This window comes from Mauremys reevesii, linkage group 5 (assembly GCF_016161935.1).
Source record: "Mauremys reevesii isolate NIE-2019 linkage group 5, ASM1616193v1, whole genome shotgun sequence".
In the NCBI taxonomy this organism is placed as follows: domain Eukaryota; kingdom Metazoa; phylum Chordata; order Testudines; family Geoemydidae; genus Mauremys; species Mauremys reevesii.
Genome location: NC_052627.1, coordinates 20,784,330 through 20,804,428, shown reverse-complemented (window position 1 = coordinate 20,804,428; position 20,099 = coordinate 20,784,330). Strand labels below are relative to the sequence as shown.

At 43.1% G+C, this 20,099-nt stretch overlaps 1 protein-coding gene across 7 annotated transcripts in view; it reads right to left on the bottom strand.

Moving 5' to 3' along the window:
• The window catches only part of AFF1 (AF4/FMR2 family member 1), a 170,081-nt gene that overhangs the window by 134,846 nt on the left and 15,136 nt on the right, over positions 1-20,099 (bottom strand). Inside the window, exon 1 of one of the 7 annotated variants that reach the window (XM_039540828.1) lies at positions 2,876-3,089. The exons of the other annotated variants lie outside the window; for them this stretch is intronic. Within the exon in view, the coding sequence (XP_039396762.1) occupies positions 2,876-2,892 (17 nt within the window). The 5' untranslated portion in view covers positions 2,893-3,089. Of the gene's footprint in view, positions 1-2,875; positions 3,090-20,099 lie in introns of those variants that run through there. 7 annotated transcript variants of the gene reach the window in all.

Sequence of the window (20,099 nt, the reverse complement as noted above, 5' to 3'; positions counted from 1 at the left end):
AGCATCTAGGCTAGAAACTTGAAAAATTAAAAAGTTGGTTATACAAAAATCAGTAGCTTAGTTTACTCTTGTTCTTCAGGGAAAGTTACCGGTGGGCAATTTCCCCCCACCCCACCCTCCGGCCACTTTTTAGTATTGTATATACACATTTATTGATTACAGTGATCATCGTTAAAAAGTTCAGCACCCCCAAGAGTTACAACACACTACATTTACTCAAGAACTAGAATAGGAAATAATTGTGGCACCTCTTGGCACATGCTGACTTTTCACTGATGAGCATCGTAATAATGCTCACAACACCCAATGAGGTTTCTGATGAAGAAACAGTCAGAAGTTCAATGAGCTGCCCAAGGCCACAGAACAAGCCAGCAGCACAGCTCGGATTAGAATGTAGGAGTTCTCTGGTTTCCAATCCCATTTCTCTGTCCAACATCCTCCCAAATATGAAGTCGCTTGCACATATGGCCATGTGATATATTTCATTTCTTAACAGACTTGTGCACATGGGCAAAAATAGCTCCAATGAAAGCCAGGTCACTTACTGAAGCATAAACTAAAAAAAAAACCAAAAACACTCATGATGTCAAGCCCTTCACTGCACCATCACCACTCACATCTCCCATGAAATCTTCTCACCGAGGAAAAAGAAAGGAAAATCCAGGGTAACAGATACATTCTAAAATAATACTGACTATGGTTCACTGTCACCCCCTCCACCCCAAAGAAAAAGCAGTCTGTGGCCCTGGATTTCATAAACTCTCCTATTTAGAAAATAATCTGTCTTCTGTCCTTAAATGCTATCTAACACGGGAAAGCCTTCAGCGATTGTCTCCCTCAAAACTAGCCTTCTTTGAGAGCGCTCTCTTATCCCAGTGCAGCACACCAGAACTTAAACAAAGGAAAGGGGAAGAGAAGGGTTATCAAAGGACCTTTTCCATGCAGGAGACCACAGAATGTCTGCATTGAGGACAGAAATCACTGTTATTCAATATCACCCAAACAGAAATAATATCACAACCACAATGTCATCAAGTAAGATGACATGCCTAACTCCTGCTGCCAAAACAAAGACACATCCCTTCCACTCCACAAACTAAGTTCTAGCCATGATCCCCCTACACCCACCCAAGAGATGTCTATAATCACACACTAACACTTTTCTCCATGGTGTGTTGAGGTTGCCTCCTTATAAGCCATGCTGAATTGGCTTGATATAGCTTTATGGCAGGGAGCGTTAGAGCTCAGCACAGGAGAAGAAAATTTGCACAACTCTGACATGGCAGACTTGGGAAGAACACAGTTCACTCATCTCATAGTACCCAGCCACATACCCTAGAGTTCACCATTTGAGTACTAACACGGTCCTGTTCCTTCAGCACTCCACATTAGCTCTGGAAACCCAAAGCCTCTCTTATAGGGCACCAGATATCCATCACCAACTCCAATGCTGTCCTTGTTCTGCCAGTCTGCTGGGGCCAGGAGTTAGGCACAGATTTATTTCCCATATAATCACCCAAGAAAATTACAGTGTGACCACTGGGACTTCAAGCATGTCCTTGAACTTGGAATTAAGCCATGCTTTAAGGCCAGCTAGAGGCCCTAAGATTGATGCTAGATCGTCTCTCAGCATGTTGGCATATTAAAGCAATGAACTGATAATGCAGACCTGTAAATCATATTGGTCAGTGATCGCACAGAGGAAAAAAAGTGGAAAGGAAGGCATCTGTATATTAGCAAAGTAATGTACTTTCTGAAGGACAGAACCCTGCATTGTACAGAGACAGACAGACAGACATGTTTAGCTACCAAAATAGTTCAGCTGCTCATAAGGAACTCCCACCTCCCAAAGCCTCAGTGTTTTCCCCACCATGAAGTTGACAATTTCATCAGTTCCTGGTCTCAAATTAGAGAAAGAGTACAGCAGTCAGAAATGCTGCCAGGACCAAACTTCAGTTTAGATATGCCACCACTGGGGGGAGGGAGGGGCTGTGCTGGGCCTATTCCACTGTAAAAGCTTCTCACTTAGGTATTTCTAATATGCCACCCACTGCAGTATAAATGCTAGAAGGCAGGTAAAAGATACACTGAGTTGTGAGGTTTCCTAATAGAACCATTTCAGCCTGTTAAGCAGCAGCAACACCCAAAGCACCGAGTTTGAAAATCTGATATAAATAACACACTTTTTTTTTTCTAACCACAAAATGTAAAATGGGTGCCCTGAGAGCTGCTACTACTATTTTTGTTGTTGTTTTTTTAAAGTACAAAAAGGTGTTTCTACCCAAGGCTGGGAGGTCTGCCGGGATTTCTTTCAATGGCACTCAAGTGACAGCAACTAGAGTTAATTATTCGTTTTCACACTCTCCCCTTCACAATCCCACAGCACATTCCCAGCCTTTGCCTACTCAGCAGATTCACATACACAAACCTCCTACCATTTTATTCTGATAATTTTTCAAATCAAGGAAAGAAACCAAGTGCAACGGTAATATAGATACAGCTTAGTCACCTTTACGTGCTCTCACCCTATATAAGCTACCATAAATGCCTTTTTTGGGAAGATGCAGTTTAAGAAGAAAAAGAAGCGAGTGCACAAAGGAGATAATGAAGGAAGTGATAAACTTGCTGCTTTGATAAGGAGTTATTAACTCCAAGTATTTCATGAAACTTTCCATTCACAAGTTTATCCTGAAAAGATATACTGCATTTAACCTTAAATAGCCACACCATGCAGGATTGTCATCAAAATACATTTTACCATAATCCGATTTTTAAACTGAATAGCAATCTATAACAGAGGATGATGCCTCTCAGTAAAACAACTGGGGGACATTAAAATACCCCTCCAGTGGTAAAAGTTAATTTAATTCCTTACCTTGATTGGGCAGCCATAGTGAAGTTTATAATGGCAAATGTCTTCTGTCCATGAGCCCCTTCCCCCAACTGCCCTCCCTATCCCCTCGCCAAAAATTTATTTGCCATTTGCTGATATGTTTCCTGGTTTCTGTAAATTTACCCACTCCAAAATGTTACTGAACTCCCTACTCCTAAAGACACAGGTTCCTGAGCGAAGTCTCTCTAGTTCGGTATTGGATTACACTAATTTTGATAGACATCCGGGCATTCAGGGCCTCCTTTGGCTTGATGCATTCCAAATCTACAGGGAGTTTAACCAGCTCCTGAATTTTCAGCTCCCCAGATTCAGCAATTCCAGTTTAAAAGTTTAACACTTCATAAAAAGCTCACCGCATTACTGTAACGCGTCAGTGTAAATTGCTGTTCTTATTCAGAAAAGAAGCCTTTTTTCCAACACTAGTCCCAGATGCCTAAACAGCCCAGACCTACCCCTTTTCAATAAAGTTTTCATGGTACAATCCACCTCCTTAAATGGACATGTTATTCTGTCAAGGCAAGAAAACTGGAGGATTGGATAAGAAGAGAATAAGCCCGGGTCACTAGCCTATCACAGATGAAATGCACGTTTGTTTTCTCTGCCAGAGACTCCACCTGCATGCTCATAAATGGGTGCCAGAGCCCAACAACCTACAAACACAACAACTAGAACACAGGGTTCCCTGCTGCTTGGCACGCTAAACATAAATGAGTGTGTTTAATGGGATGAGGAGAAAGAGGGCAGAGCAAAGGAATATTGACTAGAGAGCAGGAGGAGGGGAAGGTACTGTCTAGCATGAATTCCTCACTGCCATTTAAGTTTTTTGAAAGCCAACAACAAGAGAAAGGCTTTCATTCTGAGCGTGATATAGATCACATTAAAGCAAAACCATAACCAGTCCAGAGAGAGAGAGATTGTTAATGTAAGTTATTTAAAAACTGGATACATAATAAAAGTTGCAAGTGGGATCCCAGAATTAGAAAAAAAACGTTTTTTCTTTCATATTACGACAAAATATAGATTTTTCTTTATTTATTCTTTATTTTATTTATGTTGCACGGCACACAATGCTCTATTGAGACCTTGATTTGTGTACTTGTTCAGTAAAAAAGTAGTACCTGCCCTTCGCTCTGGGTGCTTCCTGACATGTTTTAAAACTATTATAAAAATAGTCTACTCCAGTAATTCCCTTCAACCAATAATTCACACACATAATCCAGCAGTCAAATATATTTAAGATCTTTACAATCTCCTACAGCAGAGCGTGCATACACAAACACCCAGCTCTAACATAACAAAACTGTTTGCTTTGATATTTATGCATTTCCAACATTAAACAACAACAAAAGAGTGCTCTGAAAGACTGAGCTGCTACTGAGAAAGTTTTATTTATACAGTATCTTAGAAAAACAGGAAATTCACCGTTTGCAACAAAAACTATATATAAAAATATTTAGACCTGGACAGAATTTGAAATGGATGACTGAAAACATATCGGAAATGCAAGCAATTGTTAAAATGTTAAAGGACACTTAGTAGTTTCCATTCTATCCCATTCTCAGTTGCATATAAACTTTCAGGCAGAAATAATTTTCCATTCCTGATCAAAAGTGAGAAAGAATTTTTGGAAAGTCTGAGCAAAAAAAAGAGAGTGCACAGTTCTTTTTGATTAAGAAGGGTTTATACGTGGGGAGGAGGTAGATGATATAGCTTTTTACATTATACATAAATAAGGGCCTAATTGTTAAAAAGACAGACAGCAGTGATTTTTGGGGGCCCAACTTGAAACACTTTAACAAGGTCTGTGTTGAACATTAAAAACTGACAGCCATAGTGATTTTGGCTGTATGTCACTCTCACTAGTCAGTTGGGCCAAGTGCTGCAACCTTTACACAAAAGAAGTAATTAGAGCACTGCACCTGCATCTTCCCCCTTATGGTTCACTAAGGGCACCTACTCAGGTTCCCAGCTCCTAAGCCATGACTTCTCTTGGGCTGAGCCCCACACCTCTCCCCAGGCTGACCCGGGGTTTTCCAGGCTGCACAGTTCCTTGCCTACACTGTAATATCCCCAGCAAGTCAGGATGCCTAACAGCCCAATGTCTGCACTTTGCTTTCTCACTGAAGGCTGTGATCCGGGTAGGGGTCCGGATGCAGGGGGTGGGGAGTACGGCAGGGTGGGGGTTTGGGTGCAGGGGGGGTCTGGGCACCAGGGGGGCCAGATGCACAGGGGTTGGGGTGGATATTGGAGGAGCTCCCCGTACAGTAACTTCTACCACCTGAGCTGAGGAATGATGGGGGAGGGGGGAGGAAGTGGGATGGGGGTGCAGAGCAGGGAGGTTTCTGGGTGTGGGTCTAACCTGGGCCTGGCTGCTGTAAGCAGGGGAAATGTGCTCTTCCCCCACCCTCGGTCCAGCTGGAACTAGCAGCTGAGCCTGGAACAGGTAAGAGCCACTGGTCAGAGGATGGGGCTGAGGAGAGCTAGGTGCAGGAGGGCTCCAGATGCAGGGAGTGAGGCTCGGCAGGAGGGTCTGGGTATAGATGCACGGAGGTTGGATCTGACCCAGCACTGGTAGGGGGAGTCCCCAGCCCCGTCCCTTCCCCCTGCAGTGATTTACCTCTCTGCCAGCTGCTTCAGGTACCCAAAACGACACTTCCACATTGCTGTGGGGGGGGGGGGGGTGCATGGCTGTTCTTGCAGCTTCCCTGTTAGAAAGTCATTTTTCTGCAGGGAAGCAAAGAAACCTGCGGCAGACATGGATGCTGCACGAACACAGTGGTGCAGAATTCTCCCAAGAGGGTGCAAAGAGGTTAGGTAGGACTGCTGAACATGTTCTAAAGTGTACAGGCAATAATACTGCTTATCTCTTTACTCCTCAGTAGATCTCAAAGCACTGAACAAAGGAAGTCAGGATCATTTTACAAATGGAATAAGTGAGGTACAGAGAGATGAAGTGACTTGCCCAAGATTATCCAACAGGCCAGTTCAAAGTCAGGAACAAAACCCAGGTCATCTCAGTCCCAGCGCAAGGCTCTATCCGTGAGGCCACCAGTGAAATACTCCACTGAGTCTTGGCAGCTCATCAGCTGGGAAAGAAATACAACTTCTCCCCCAGTTTCAGAGCCATGAAGGCCAATAGCTAATGTAAAGGTTAGGCACATGGCTTCACCATATTTTGTACATATTTTTTTTAAGTGCTGTAAAATACAGCACTTTATTTGCTCAAAGCACTGTAGACACATTAACTACTTAACCCCACACAATCCCCCAGTGAGGTAAGTAGTATTAGGCTGTAAGGTCTCTTGTGTAGCTGCTCTATGCTAACCAGAGAGAAATCTTCTGTCAGCAGAGCCAAACCACCCCCAATAAGAGGTGGAAGCTATTTTGGCTGGAGGGGAGTAGGGAAACTAAGGCTATGTCCACACTGGCGCGTTTGTCGGTCAAACTCTGTGTCAGTCGGGGTGTGTTTTTTTCACACCCCGACCAACAAAAGTTTTACTGACACAAGTGCTAGTGTAGACATGGCCTTAGTTTCCCTATTTCTAAAATGTGGAAGTGGCAGAAAGGCCATGTACGCTGCCCAAGGCCACACAGTAAGTCAGTTAGCAAAGCCAGCAGAAGGACTCAGGACCCCCTCACTCTCACCCCTGTGCACAGTCCTCCACATTGCCTTATTCAGCTTTGAGACTTTCAAAATGCACCCAGCCTTGGGCATCAGTACAATTATTTCCCATTAGGGCACCAACAACCCACATCCACATTCAAGTTTACCCATCACTCCTCCCCCAACAATTCATCCCTCTGCCTGAGAAAAGATGTGGAGGACAAAAATATTTGGAATTTGAGAACAGAAGTTGCTTAACCAGTGAAAGGAACTTTTGTTTTTAAACATAACCAAAAAATGCTGATAATTAAACACACCATCATCATTATTTAGAATGCAATAGTGCCCAAAGTACGGGGTTTTCCAAAGACGTGCTCTGCCTCAGGAGTTATCGTTATAAATAACACCTGAGATCTCCAACAGGAAAAGAAATTGGGGGTGGAAATCTAATCATTTTCAGTTTACTTGCATATTTGAAAGTTGTACGTGAAACGTTCAGTTTCTTCTCTTTGCATGCATCTTTTTTGCAAAGAGAAAAGATTTTTTTTTTAAAGGAAATGTGATAGGCTGGGCAGGTGTAGGTTTCAAATTGGTGGTTTACATTTAATGATTTAGGATCTTTTGTTTTTATTTGTATAGCATTTCAGTTCACGTTTAGGAGGGTCACAATATCAATAAATAATAATGAACTGTTAGTATCAGTCAAAATTTACCAATCAGATGGATTTTTAGTCATTGCAGCATGCAAATCTTTTGTTAAAAAAATATTTAAAATTGTCTTGGGCTTTCTCCCCCATGCTAAAAAACCCAAATCATTTTCCAGTATCCTAGTTGTATAGTCCTCAAATAATTATGAAATAGGACTTCTAATGGCGCGCAAAGGATTTCTGGTAATACCCATAGAAACCTTTGTTTTCTGGCTAATTAAAGGCTACAGGGAATACTTTATTGCACTCTTTTGTAGTGGCTTCCATCCAAGGATTACAAAAAGCTTTACTCCTGAATTAAGTCCCACTACCTGCTTGGAAGTTAGTGAAGTATCCCCATTGTACAGATGGGTAAACTGCGGCACAAAGTTGTTAAGCAAGTAGCCTAATGTCTGTCTCACAGTCATTTTGTGGCAGTGTTGGGATTAGAACATGCCAGTTCACAACTCCAACTACTTCAACCACAAAAGCATCCTTCTCCTCCAGGAAACAAACAGTGGCTCAACACGACTTCTAAGACAAGCAGGAACAACCCAGCCACCTTTAATTAAAAGCCAGCTTTCCTAATTAAACAGAGGACCGAAGACAATTTATTTTCTAGTACACGTGTGGGGGTGTGTATCAAACTTGAATATACTTTTTTGTTTGTTTGTTTGTTTTTAAAAGAGTGAGAGAATACCACTAAATTACGTGACCAGCTTCCTTTCCTTCAGATCTATTTCAAATCTGCTGAAGAAAGGCCCAGGACTGGGAAAACATGGTGATTCAGGTCAGATTGAAGAAATACAGGCAGAGCCATATAGGGCATTTTTCACAGCACCGGGCTACTCTGCCCTTAGTTGAAACCACCTCTATTATTTCCCCTTGTTTAACGAGCACTCATATTCACTCAAATATATATATTTTTAAAAATTCTAGGCAAACCTGTAGGCTGACAAGAAGCATCCTTCTCCACAGATATGTGGCATCAAAGAATTAAGATACAATTTTCTTCCAATCTTAAGTACATTCCTTTTCTGAATATTGATGTGCATACACTAACATTCTTTGATATCATGGCATTTAAAGGTCTGTACAATGAAACATGCTATGCGGAGTTGTATTTATAGATCTGATGGACAGCAGTGCTGCATACTATATGAAATGCTTAAATATATGAAAAGGAATTTATATTTTTATTACTTGAATCAGGTATTGTATTTCATAGAATCATAGGATTAGAAAGGACTGCCAGGGTCATTTAGTCTAACCCCCTGACAAGATGGTCATCTAGGCTAACCCCCTCCGGCAATCGATGGCCAAAATGTTAATATAACTGACATATTGTGATCAATTTTAAACATTGTTAAATCCTTTTTATTATCAGTTAATTTGAAGAACACTCATAAGCAATAATAAAAAAAATACCACCACCACCAGGTTTCTTTTACACTTCACTGAATTCTTCTCCTGGGAAGAAAATATAAATAAAAGCCTGACATACTGACGTAATTAGGTAAAGAAAATTATTTGTTGTTTATGTTTTCATCCTCCAGGCCACATGAGCACTTTCCATGGTGGAAGCAATTTGCATAATTGAAACAGAGCAGGGAAGAGGCCAGTGGGAATCACCCTCTTTCCTGGCTATGAACATCCAATAACTTCCAACCAAGCAATGCAAATTTCCTCTTTTAAAAAGGGGGTGGGGGGTGGAACACACGCTACTGGAATCTCATGAGTTTGGTGTGTATAGTCTAGTCCACCAAAGAACGTCACGTGGTCTCAAATGGAAGCAGGTGTCACGCTGGACATCAATATCATTGTGACATGTACATACAGATATGAGTAAGGAGTTACATGTTCTGAAGAGTCTTTGCATCAAGGTGCTGATCACCAGCAAAGGTGAAAAGCAGGTTTTATGTCAGACAGATGTTTATTCATCTGTTTACATGTAAATTGTCTCTTTCACAATGGGCTTATCACCAGTCTGAGCTGAATGCAAATAAAGGATACTCAGAACTTCAGACAGACTTTAAGGGGGGGGGGAACAGCAGGGGAGAGAACCTTATCTGGAGGTGCACTTCAAAGGGTTGGGAGGTAGAGAAGACATCCAGGCACTCTTCACCGAGGAAATAAAAGCACAGTAGTTTTGCTTCATGAAAAAAGGGCTCAATCAGGCTTGACTAAAAACACTGGGGAGACCTTTGGTCAGATAAAACTTCTTTAGATGGGAGGTTCACCTGTTAGTTAAGTTTAGTCTCTAGAAAGCATGTTATGATTGTTTTATATGTAACCATTTCCAATATTCTTACTTACTATCACTTAAGTGACCTCTCAAGGTCCCTTCCAGTACTACGATTCTATGAAATCTCTATTATTTGACAATAAACGTATCCTTGTTTCACTATAGATATAGCTCAGTGCTGTGGCGTTAAGCTAAGTGCTGGTCCTGAGCTGAATCTTACAAACCAGTGTTTTCTGTTCCTTTGGGAACAGTGGGTCTGGTAATTCTGTGAGTGTCCAGTAGATAAAGGGCTGGACACTGCAGGGAAGGGTCTGAGGACTCGGGGGTTGGTTTGTGCCTGAAAGCAAGCCCTGTGGAGGTCTAGAGGGGCTGCTTGTACTGCCAGAGGCTGCTGTTTTCAGGAAGTTGATCCACAGGAAGCACAGACAAGGCTGCTTCTTGCTAAGGGCAATTGGTGAGGTTCCTTGCCACCCTGGGGAACGTCACAGGCCAGTGGAGGGTGTATATTAAAACAAGGGCCCTGGAGAGGGTAAACTGGGACTAGGGAGCCAGAAACAGACACTGGGAAGCAGTGCGTGTGCCAGAGACTGAGAACCAAAGAGGAGGAAAGAAGAGGGAGGGAGAAGACAAATCTTACAAGTAGACAAGGTGCAAGGGGAGAACCATGAGTGGCTGGTTTAAGAGACTGGGACAAGGAGCTATGGGGTCTGGGGAAAGGAACTAGATGATGAGCCCAATGAGAGAGACTGGGAGCCATTGGAGACAGAGAATGTAAGTGGGAGGAAGGGGACAGAGAAACAGATGGGGCAAGAAGCGCGGGAAGGGAGAACTGGGACTGGGAGCAGGGAGGAAAAGGTTTAGGGGGATGCAGCAGAAGAGGTCAAGCTAAGGAGGGAGGAGGAATGGACACAACTGTGTGTTCACCAGAGCACATTCCCCTCCAGGGTCTGGAATAAAACTAATGATTTCTGAGTTTGTCATTTCTCTGTCAGCAAGTATGTGTGAAACCCACCGACAAATAGTCTCTCTCATATCCCCCTCTAGTGCTGGGCCACAAAGGATGACAACCTACTATTGCTATTGGTTACTCCAACAGCTTAAGTGACAGATGTCCGTGTGGTAGATCTAAAGATTCCAACTCTGCTGAAGACCCATGTTGGTGTCAATATAAAACCATATGATTTGATTTCTGTTTTTGCTTTCTCCTTTTAAAAACCTAGGAAATTACACACAAAAAAACATGTTAAAAGAACACTATTAAAGCACATAAGTCAAGCACTCAAAAGTTAGGAAATGCCCCAATGAAGGTTGGCCGTGCAACCTTAATTTAGCCTCTTCGTGCGTTTGCATTATGATACAGCCTTTAATTATATGATTACACACTATTTTTCCACAGGATGTCTACCTCATTCAGTGCACAAGATGGACCTGTTATAGGGATGAATCACACCATTTAGGAAAGGAAGCTATTATTTGTAAGACACCTGCCTAATTTTTGCATAAGCTGGAAGGTGTGTGGTGAACAAGGCAGGGAACGGCAGAAAAAGAAAACAGTGTCATGTTGAACACTGCCCTTGAAAACTGGATTCTATCCCTGCCTCTGCTACAGAAATCCTATGTGATGCTAGGCAAGTCCCTTAATCTAAACTTTTTACAGGTGGTCCCTATTTGTGTGTTCCACACTTTCTGGGTGCCTGATTTAATACACTAGGATCTGATTTGCAAGAGTGCTGAGCACTTACAGATGGAAAAGAAGTCAATAGGATCTGTGCTATACAATGCTAAATACTCTGAAAAATCAGGTCCTTGTTGTCTCAAACTGGCATTCAAAATGAGTGGAAACTTTTGACCTTTATCTCTCTGCCTCAGCTCTTTATCTGTAAAATAAGGATAATAGCATTGCTTCACCTCACAGGGGTATCATGAAAATGAATTAATGTTTGTGAAGTACTCAGATAGTATAACAATGAGCTGCACAGAAAAGCCCATGAAACAATTAATAAGTCTGTCTTTAGAGCAGGGTTTGAATCATGTGCAGTAAATAAGGCATGGGGCCACACACTGAACAATGAGGAGAACACAAAATATTGAACAGCTGCTCATTAAGTGAACGCCATCCACACTGTGCACTGAATGAGGCAGTGTTCTGTGGAAAAGATATATGATCACATAGTTAAGAGACTGTATCGTAGTGCATCAGAGTGGATACAAATTTTTTTTTATTTAAATTGGAATTTTATTTAAATACTTTTTAAAATTTTATTTAGATTATGTTTCTTTTTTTTTTAAAATAAGCCTGTTTAAATCTGAATTTAATACAAAATATTTTAAGCCCAAAATATATAATTATATTATATAATTATAATTTAGTTGTAAATGTGACATGTTTTTATATAAGAAGTTTATGTATGCAAAACATTTCAGGTTCTTTTATTTAATACAAAATGATTTTTTATATGCTGTTGTGTGTTTAATTAAATTTCAGTTACCATCAGGAAGGCCAAAGCACAATTGGAGTTGCAACTAGCAAGGAATGTGAAGGGTAACAAGAAGGGTTTCTACAGGTATGTAAGCAACAAAAAAGTGGTCAGGAAAAGTGTGGGACTCTTACTGAATGGGGGAGGCAGCCTAGTGAAAGATCATGTGGAAAAAACCGAAGTACTCAATGCTTTTTTTTGCCTCAGTCTTCACAGACAAGGTCAGCTCCCAGCCTGCTGCACTGGACAGCACAGTATGGGGAGGAGGTGGGCAGCCTTCAGTGGTGAAAGAACAGGTTAAGGACTATTTAGAAAAGCTGGACATGCACAAATCCATGGGGCCGGATGCACTGCATCTGAGGCGTGCTGAGGGAGTTGGCTAATGTGACTGCAGAGCCATTGGCCATTATCTTTGAAAACTCATGACAATCGGGGGAGGTCCTGGACGACTGGAAAAAGGCAAATATAGTGCCCATCTTTAAAAAAGGGAAGAAGGTGAATCCAGTCAGCCTCAGCTCAGTCCCTGGAAAAATCATAAGGAAAACATTTTGAAGCTCTTGGAGGAGAGGAAGGTCATCAAGAAAAGTCAACATGGATTCACCAAGGGCAAGTCATGCCTAACCAACCTGATTGCCTTCTATGATGAGATAACTGACTGTGTATATGGGGAAAGCGGTGGACGTGATATACCTTGACTTTAGCAAAGGTTTTGGTACGGTCTTCCACAGTATTCTTTCCAGCAAGTTAAAGTAGTATGGATTGGATGAATGGACTATAAAGGTGGCTAGATTGTCGGGCTCAACGAGTAGTGATCAATGGCTCGATGTCTAGTTTGCAGCTGGTATCAAGGGGAGTGCCCATAGGGTCAGTCCTGGGGCTGGTTTTGTTGAACATCTTCATTAATGATCTGGGTGATTGGATGGATTGCACCCTCAGCAAGTCTGCAGATGACACTAAGCTGCGGGGGGGGGGGGGGGGGGGGGGGGATAAGAGGTAGATAAGATGGAGGGTAGGGATAGGGTCCAGAGTGCTGGACAAAGTGGAGAAGAAATCTGAAGAGGTTCAACAAGGACAAGTGCAGAGTCCTGCACTTAGGACTGAAGAATTCCATGCACGGCTACAGGCTGGGGACCGACTGGCTAAGTGGCAGTTCTGCAGAAAAGGATCTGGGGGTTACAGTGGACCAGAAGCTGGATATGAGTCAACAGTGTGCCCTTGTTGCCAAGAAGGCTAATGGCATATTGGGCTGCTTTAGTAGGAGCACTGCCACCAGATCGAGGAAAGTGATTATTCCCATCTACTGATGACTGGTCAGTACATCTGGAGTACTGCGTCCAGTTTTGGGCCGCACACTACAGAAAGGATGTGGACAAACTGGAAAGAGTCCAACTGAAGGCAACGAAAATGATTAGGGGGCTGGGGCACATGACTTATGAGAGGCTCAGGGAACTGGGCTTATTTAGTCTGCAGGAGAGAAGAGTGAGGGGGAATTTGATTGCAGCCTTCAACTACCTGAAGGGGAGTTCCAAAGAGGATGGAGCTAGGCTGTTCTCAGTGGTGGCAGATGACAGAACAAGAAGCAATGGTCTCAAGTTGCAAGGTGGGGCGGGGGTCTAGGTTGAATATTAGGAAAAACTATTTCACTAGGAGGGTGGTGAAGCACTGGAATGGGTTACCTAGGGAGGTGGTGGAATCTCCATCCTTAGAGGTTTTTAAGGCCCGGCTTGACAAAGCCCTGGCTGGGATGATTTAGCTGGGGTTGGTCCTGCTTTGAGCCGGAGGTTGAGGGGGTTGGACTAGATGACCTCCTGAGGTCTCTTCCAACCCTAGTCTTCTATTATCCTACTGCAGCTTGACTCAAATCATGAGCAAAAAGTTAATTAGCTAGTAAATAAGAAATACATCACTCACCATTTCCTAACATACTAAAAGTGTACAATTAATAAGAATCTGAAATTATTATCCTATACAATTGCTTAAATAAATGTATATCTTTATAGTGTACCTTCCTAGATAGCAAAAGGATCTACCAAATTGTGTAAAGGCTCTATTTAGTTGTAAATCAACATGTTATAATGGTTATATTACTCAATGAGAATACACCTTTCTTTAGAAAATAACTGAAGTACAAATGGAAAAGTAGATCACAATGGATTATTTAAATCGAGGCTTTCCATCTGGTGATTTAAATCAGATTTAAATCGCCTGCAATGTATATATACACAAGGAGATCACAGTAAAGTTTCACAGGCAACGTTAATGCTGGTATTTCCTAACTTTTAACTTTGCAATCTTAATAATCTTCTTTTAATATAGATTTTTTATGTAATGTCTGTGCACGTGTGTATAATATATTATATATGTCTATACAATAAGATTTCAGGATTGTCATTGGGTGTCACTCTGAACCCTAGAATGCCTGTTGAGAGTCAGTGGGACATTATGGGAAACAGCTACAACCATGGCTGACAGCTCTTTTTGTTTAGAATATTATCAGGTTCAATCTTCACTGTAATTCTTGGCCTGTTACCATCCAATTTTTAAATTCTCAGACATTTCCAGCTTTTTTTTTTTTTTTTTTTTTAACATTTTATGAATTACACCCATACGACAACATGGGCTTTCATCAAGCATACACATATCCCACTCTGCCCTTTAACCTAACCTTCTTTAATAGGCCAACATTTTATAGACATCATGGCAGAGGTGGACATTAAAAAGAAACTCACGTCACATCAGTGTTAGCTGGACATTCCATGCACAAGAGGCAGCGTAAAATAAAGCACAGAGGTGGTCAGGAGACACCTCCAGACCAGAGGCACAGTACCACCAATACCACACTGGAGTTCTGGAGCTGACTCAAAGGGAAAGGACCAGCTAATGAATCACTAACCACTACCACTATCCCCCATCCAAGTACTGACCCATCCTGACCTTGCTCGGTTTATACAGACTTGTGACATGTATCAGACAGTACTTTATTTACAGCCTAGTTATCCAGAAAATTCTGCTTTTTATTTTCCTGAAAACATCTGCAGGTTTTACTCAAGTTGTTCATAGAATTTCTGGAGGCCATTCTTTAAGTTACTCATTTTCACCTCCTATGCAGTTTAAGAGGCAATCATTTTTAAGTGACTCTTCCTGCTTCTTCTTGGATCTTACAGTGATATCTGTTTAACATTTAAGATCATCAAGTAGAAGAAAAAAAAATCTCACTAATTCTCTAAATTGGATAAGGAAATCCTTGGACGTCTTTGTTGTCCTTAGTTACCAAGATGCTAGAATAAACTGATAAAGGTCATCTCTACCTAGAACCAAATACAATATAAATTAAAAAAAAAAATTAACGAAGACTTCAGTCAGGATCAGGTCCCCATTGTGCTAGGTGCTGTACAAACCCAATTGCTTGCTCAGACAGAATCCAACAACTTGACATGTCAATCTAGTGCAAAGTCAGATTCAGTGGCATAAATGGTGCTTTCCCACCAGGGCCCATGAGGTTATGCGGGCCCAACCAATCCGACTGGCAGACTGGATACGACCCAGGCATACGCGATTCTGTATACCCACTATCTGTAGATGTAACTGGATCATGTACATGGATTGCCTCCAGTGGACAGAAAGCAGGTGTCTGGGGTTGGGGGGCTGTCTGTGCTGGTGGTGATAAATTATGAAGGGTGCTTGGATCTAGCTGCACACGCGTATCCCTGTTCATACCATCCCCAGCCTGGTGAAAGGTGATCCACGCTGCAGTACAGAGGGGCTACCAGGGGAGAATGGGTAGTCCCCCAGGGCAGGGGAGTGGCTAGGATGGGGAACCCTTTTGGCCCTGGGCATGAACAGCCAGCAAGGATGCTGTCACGGATCCACAGGATCGGTGCTATATCCCCAGCTTTGGGGCAGTTCTCTGGGAGGAACCCCTGTGATGTGCCAGGTTCGACTGGGTCACACTCTTCCTTCAGGGTGGGCCACGTGGACTCATCGCCTCCTCAGACTGAACCCCTGGGGCTTGAGCACTCCTGCTTCATGCTGCGAGCGCTGCTCTGCAAATCCAACTGAGACTGACTCCAGGTCAGAGACTTCTACACCCTTCAGGGACTAATACACAGCACCCAGCATTTGCAGTGATGCTCAAGCGGTGTCTTCAAAACAGGAGTGTTTATTACTCAATTGGAACATGGCACTGGAAGTCCTTCAGTCAGCATCCTCCATTCTGGTCAAACCAGAGCAGTTCACCAGCCAAGCTGGAGTGAACTCCATTTTCAGGGTCTGAATTTCTCACCCCTTCCTTCGTCAAGTCCCGAGTGAGAGCTTCTGCTTCTTCCAGAATCCACATTTATTCCCCCAACTTAAGCCTCCCAGTCCCCTGGGACTCTGCCTGTTGGTATGCATACTTCCACCTTTTCATGTTCTCTGTATGTATAAATATCTCCTGTCTGTGTGTTCCATTCAGCTCATGCTGAAATAAATTTGTTAGCCTCCCAGTCCCCTTTGTTCTCGAGCTGGGGTCTCTGCTCAGCTTCCCTGCTGAGAGGCAGGGAAATCCTCCCCTTCTCTGGGTCATTGGTTGCTAGGTGTCAATGTCCTTGCATCATCATCTCAGATTTTCTACTGATATGGGTCCACCTTGACCAGTCCTTTTTTAATGACCCATCCCATCCCCACAGGCAGCTAGGTGAGACATTTTCCTCCCTACCAGGTAGCGAAGCAAAGTATAGGGGAAACTGAGAAACACATGGGCATCACAACAAATATTACAAAAAATTCCCACTTAGTCATAGATACATGGGCGGGGCATAGAGGATACTGCAACACCCAGGGGTGCATGGAGGGCCCCAGAGACAGGAGATATCTTCCCCTCCTCCCCCCAAGACTGAGTGCAAGGTAAAAGCACTGTCCGCTTTGCATGGGGCAGAAGTGTGGGGAGGATTGTGGGGAGGGAGTACTGAGGAACAAGATCAGAGCTGGGGTGAGGACTTGGGGCAGAATTGGGTGGAGCTGGGAAGCTAGAGCAGAACTAGGAAAATGGGGGGGCTGGATTGGTGATGTGTGGGACTGGGTTTCAGAATCAGGAAGAGCCCTAATTTATTCTTGCACCAGGGTCCTTTGGGTTCTTGTTATACCACTGGTCAGATTATTTAAATTTAAAAGCATCTACTCATTTTAAGGAAAGAAGAGAGGAAGAGAATCCAACCCATGTCCCTAGTTTGAGGAATGAGTGTAATCCATTTTATTAAATACTGATTAGATGTAGTATATAGGTAACCTTTCCATAACACATTCACACTAAGAGAGTATTTGTTTATACACAGAAAAAGTAGGTCAAATACATGCACCTACCAATTTTTCCAAACATCTCATTATACTGAAGTATTAATAATGTAATGGGTTAAAAAAATAAAAAGCATATACACACCCCCTCACTCTCACTTCTCAAGAGTCAGTGCTGTCTTAATTAACAGGTCTTTTCCCAGCTCTGTTTACAAGAATTGCCACCGTTTACCACCACTGGAGATTCCTTTTCACTCTGAGGTGAAAAGGGTCAGACACATTATGTTTGTGTTTCCAAGTAGCTGAAGCAGACATGCAGTTGCCTTTTTCATTTGCCAAGGGGTTCTCGGCACCAGGTCACGGAATGACCTTTTCAAAGGAATGAGTTAGCCTTCCATATGCATCCAATATTATGCCAAGCTGCACTCCTCAAAACCACCAATAATTTCTCAGCAAAATGGGGTCTTGCCCCGTATTTCCCCCAGTGGCATTGCCAAGCAGCCAATCACACTGCCTCCTGCTTTCACTCAGAGGCCGATTCTTTCTTAACTGGATTAATATTTTTCTGATGCTGAAGCACAAACCCCACACAATTACAATCCCAAGTACTGTCTGTGGCTTTCTGCTCCTGTGCCCCCAGTCAGGGGGCATGAAATTCAGGACTTAAGCAGTGATCCCTACATGGGAAGGCCCATTTTATCATTTTACATAGTCTCTTTACAGGACATTCATCCCTTTAATCACAATACTGGGATCCTTCCAAGTCCTCTCAGTGCTTCTCCTTCCAAACAACAAAGAGACTGAATTACACACTACTAAATTGTTAGGCAAGTTCATATTCCCCACACCACAGGTTTTACAGCTAGCAGGAGGCACACACCCTTACCTTGCTACTATAAGTGTGGGGATGGGGGGTAGGAAGTCTACTAGATAGCCTCCCAGATACAGAAAATAAGGGCTTGTCTACACTAGCACTTTACAGCCCTGCAACTTTCTCACTCAGGGGTGTGAAAAAACACCCCCCAGAGCACTGCAAGTTTCAGCGCTGTAAAGTGCCTGTGTAAACAATGCACCAGCAATGGTAGCTATTCCCCTTGTAGAGGTGGATTTTTTTTATAGCGCGCTGTCTCATGCCGTGACTACACAACCATGTCAAAGCGCTGCCGCAGCAGCACTTTAACGCTGCTAGTGAAGACATGCCCTAAGTCTGTAAATCCCACAATCCTGCTTCCTCAAGGTAGAATTGCAAAGCCAGCAATGCACTGAAACCCAAGAGTGCAAGCAGACATGAAAAGCCAGTTTAACTAGGTAAATAAGGCTGTGGATTAGAGACACAAGGTGAGTGAGGTAATCTCTTCTATTGGATCAACTTCTGTTGGTGAGAGAGAAAAGTTTTTCAGCTTTCACAGAGTTATTCCAGTCTGGGAAACTACAGAGGGATGTAGGTCTGTAGTATCACAGTGAAAAATACCAGGTGAAACAGATTGTTTAGCATAAGTAGATAATATGTATTTTAAGCGACCATTCAATGTGAAGTGGCCTGTTAACACCCTCCAGTCATATGGGGGGAAGTAAGATGGGGACAGCTGGGGGGGGGGGGGAAGGAGTTGTTAGTGGGTTATAGATTGTAATAAACCATAAATCCAGAGTCTCTATTCAGTCCATTATTATTAGCATCTAGCAAAATTATGAATTTAAGCTCCCAGGCTTGTCTTTCAAAAGTATTGTGCGAGTTTCCTTGAAGATGAGGAGGGATAGGCCAGATACAGAGTGATCATTTTGTGAAAAGTGTTCACCCAGAGGTGATGGGGTGTTTTTGTCTTTTATCATTTTCCTATGGAAGTTCATTCATTCCTCCACAAACTCTCAAACATTAAAAACCTCCCTCAAAACACCATCCTTGCCACCATGGCTGTCACTTCCCTATATGGCAGGAGTGGCCAAGCCACGGCTCGTGAGCCACATGTGACTCTTTTACAGCTCCCCATGCCCCTTCGCCTATTCTCCACCTACCAGACTGGGTTGAGGTGAAGCTCGGGGCTTCTGCCCGGTGGCTGGATGGTGGGGCTTCAGCCCTGTGAAGCATGCATGACAAGGCTTGGGGGTCCTGTAGGTCTGAAGCTTTGAGGCGCCCCCTTGCTACGGGGCTGAAGTTCCGAGTCCCATCAGGTGCTCCCGGCTCTCGAACTTCTGAAGATTATCGTACGCGGCTCGGCGGTTCAGTAAGTTTGGCCACCCCTGCTATACATCAACATCCCTCACAATGACAGCATAGCTGCCTGCCTCAAATATTTACAAGACAATGGACCGCCCTCTGATATCCACCTCAAACACATCACCAAACTCATCCATTTCATCCTCACACATAACAAATGTTACATTCAACAACAAAGACTTTGTCCAAACCATGAGAGCAGCCCTGGGTACTAGGATGGCTTCCAAATTATGCCAGCCTCTTCATGGGCCACAGTGAAGAATTTCTGGGCAAATGCACCACAAAACCAATGATATACCTGAGATACATCCATGATATTTTCCTCCTCTGCACAGACGACAAACTCCCTCAGATTTCCAACACAACTTCAACTGGTGTTCTACGGAACACCACACCAACCTTCATAGATCCAGTAACCACCCCAAATACACCAAGATACACCCCAAATACACAGCCAGGTACTATGATACCACAGAATGTATTCAGAGGAGATACACCTTAACACACTCAAAACCGCCTTGAAAAAACAATGACACTACTTCTCTAGTGGATTGCATTATGAGAGAACCTGCTTCAATACAGAAATAAAACCCCCTCCAACTGCACACCCTTAATTGTCACCTACGATCCCACACTGGAACCCATACAGAGTATCAAACAACCACCACCCATACTCAATTGGGACCCACGTCTGAACTTTCCTGAACC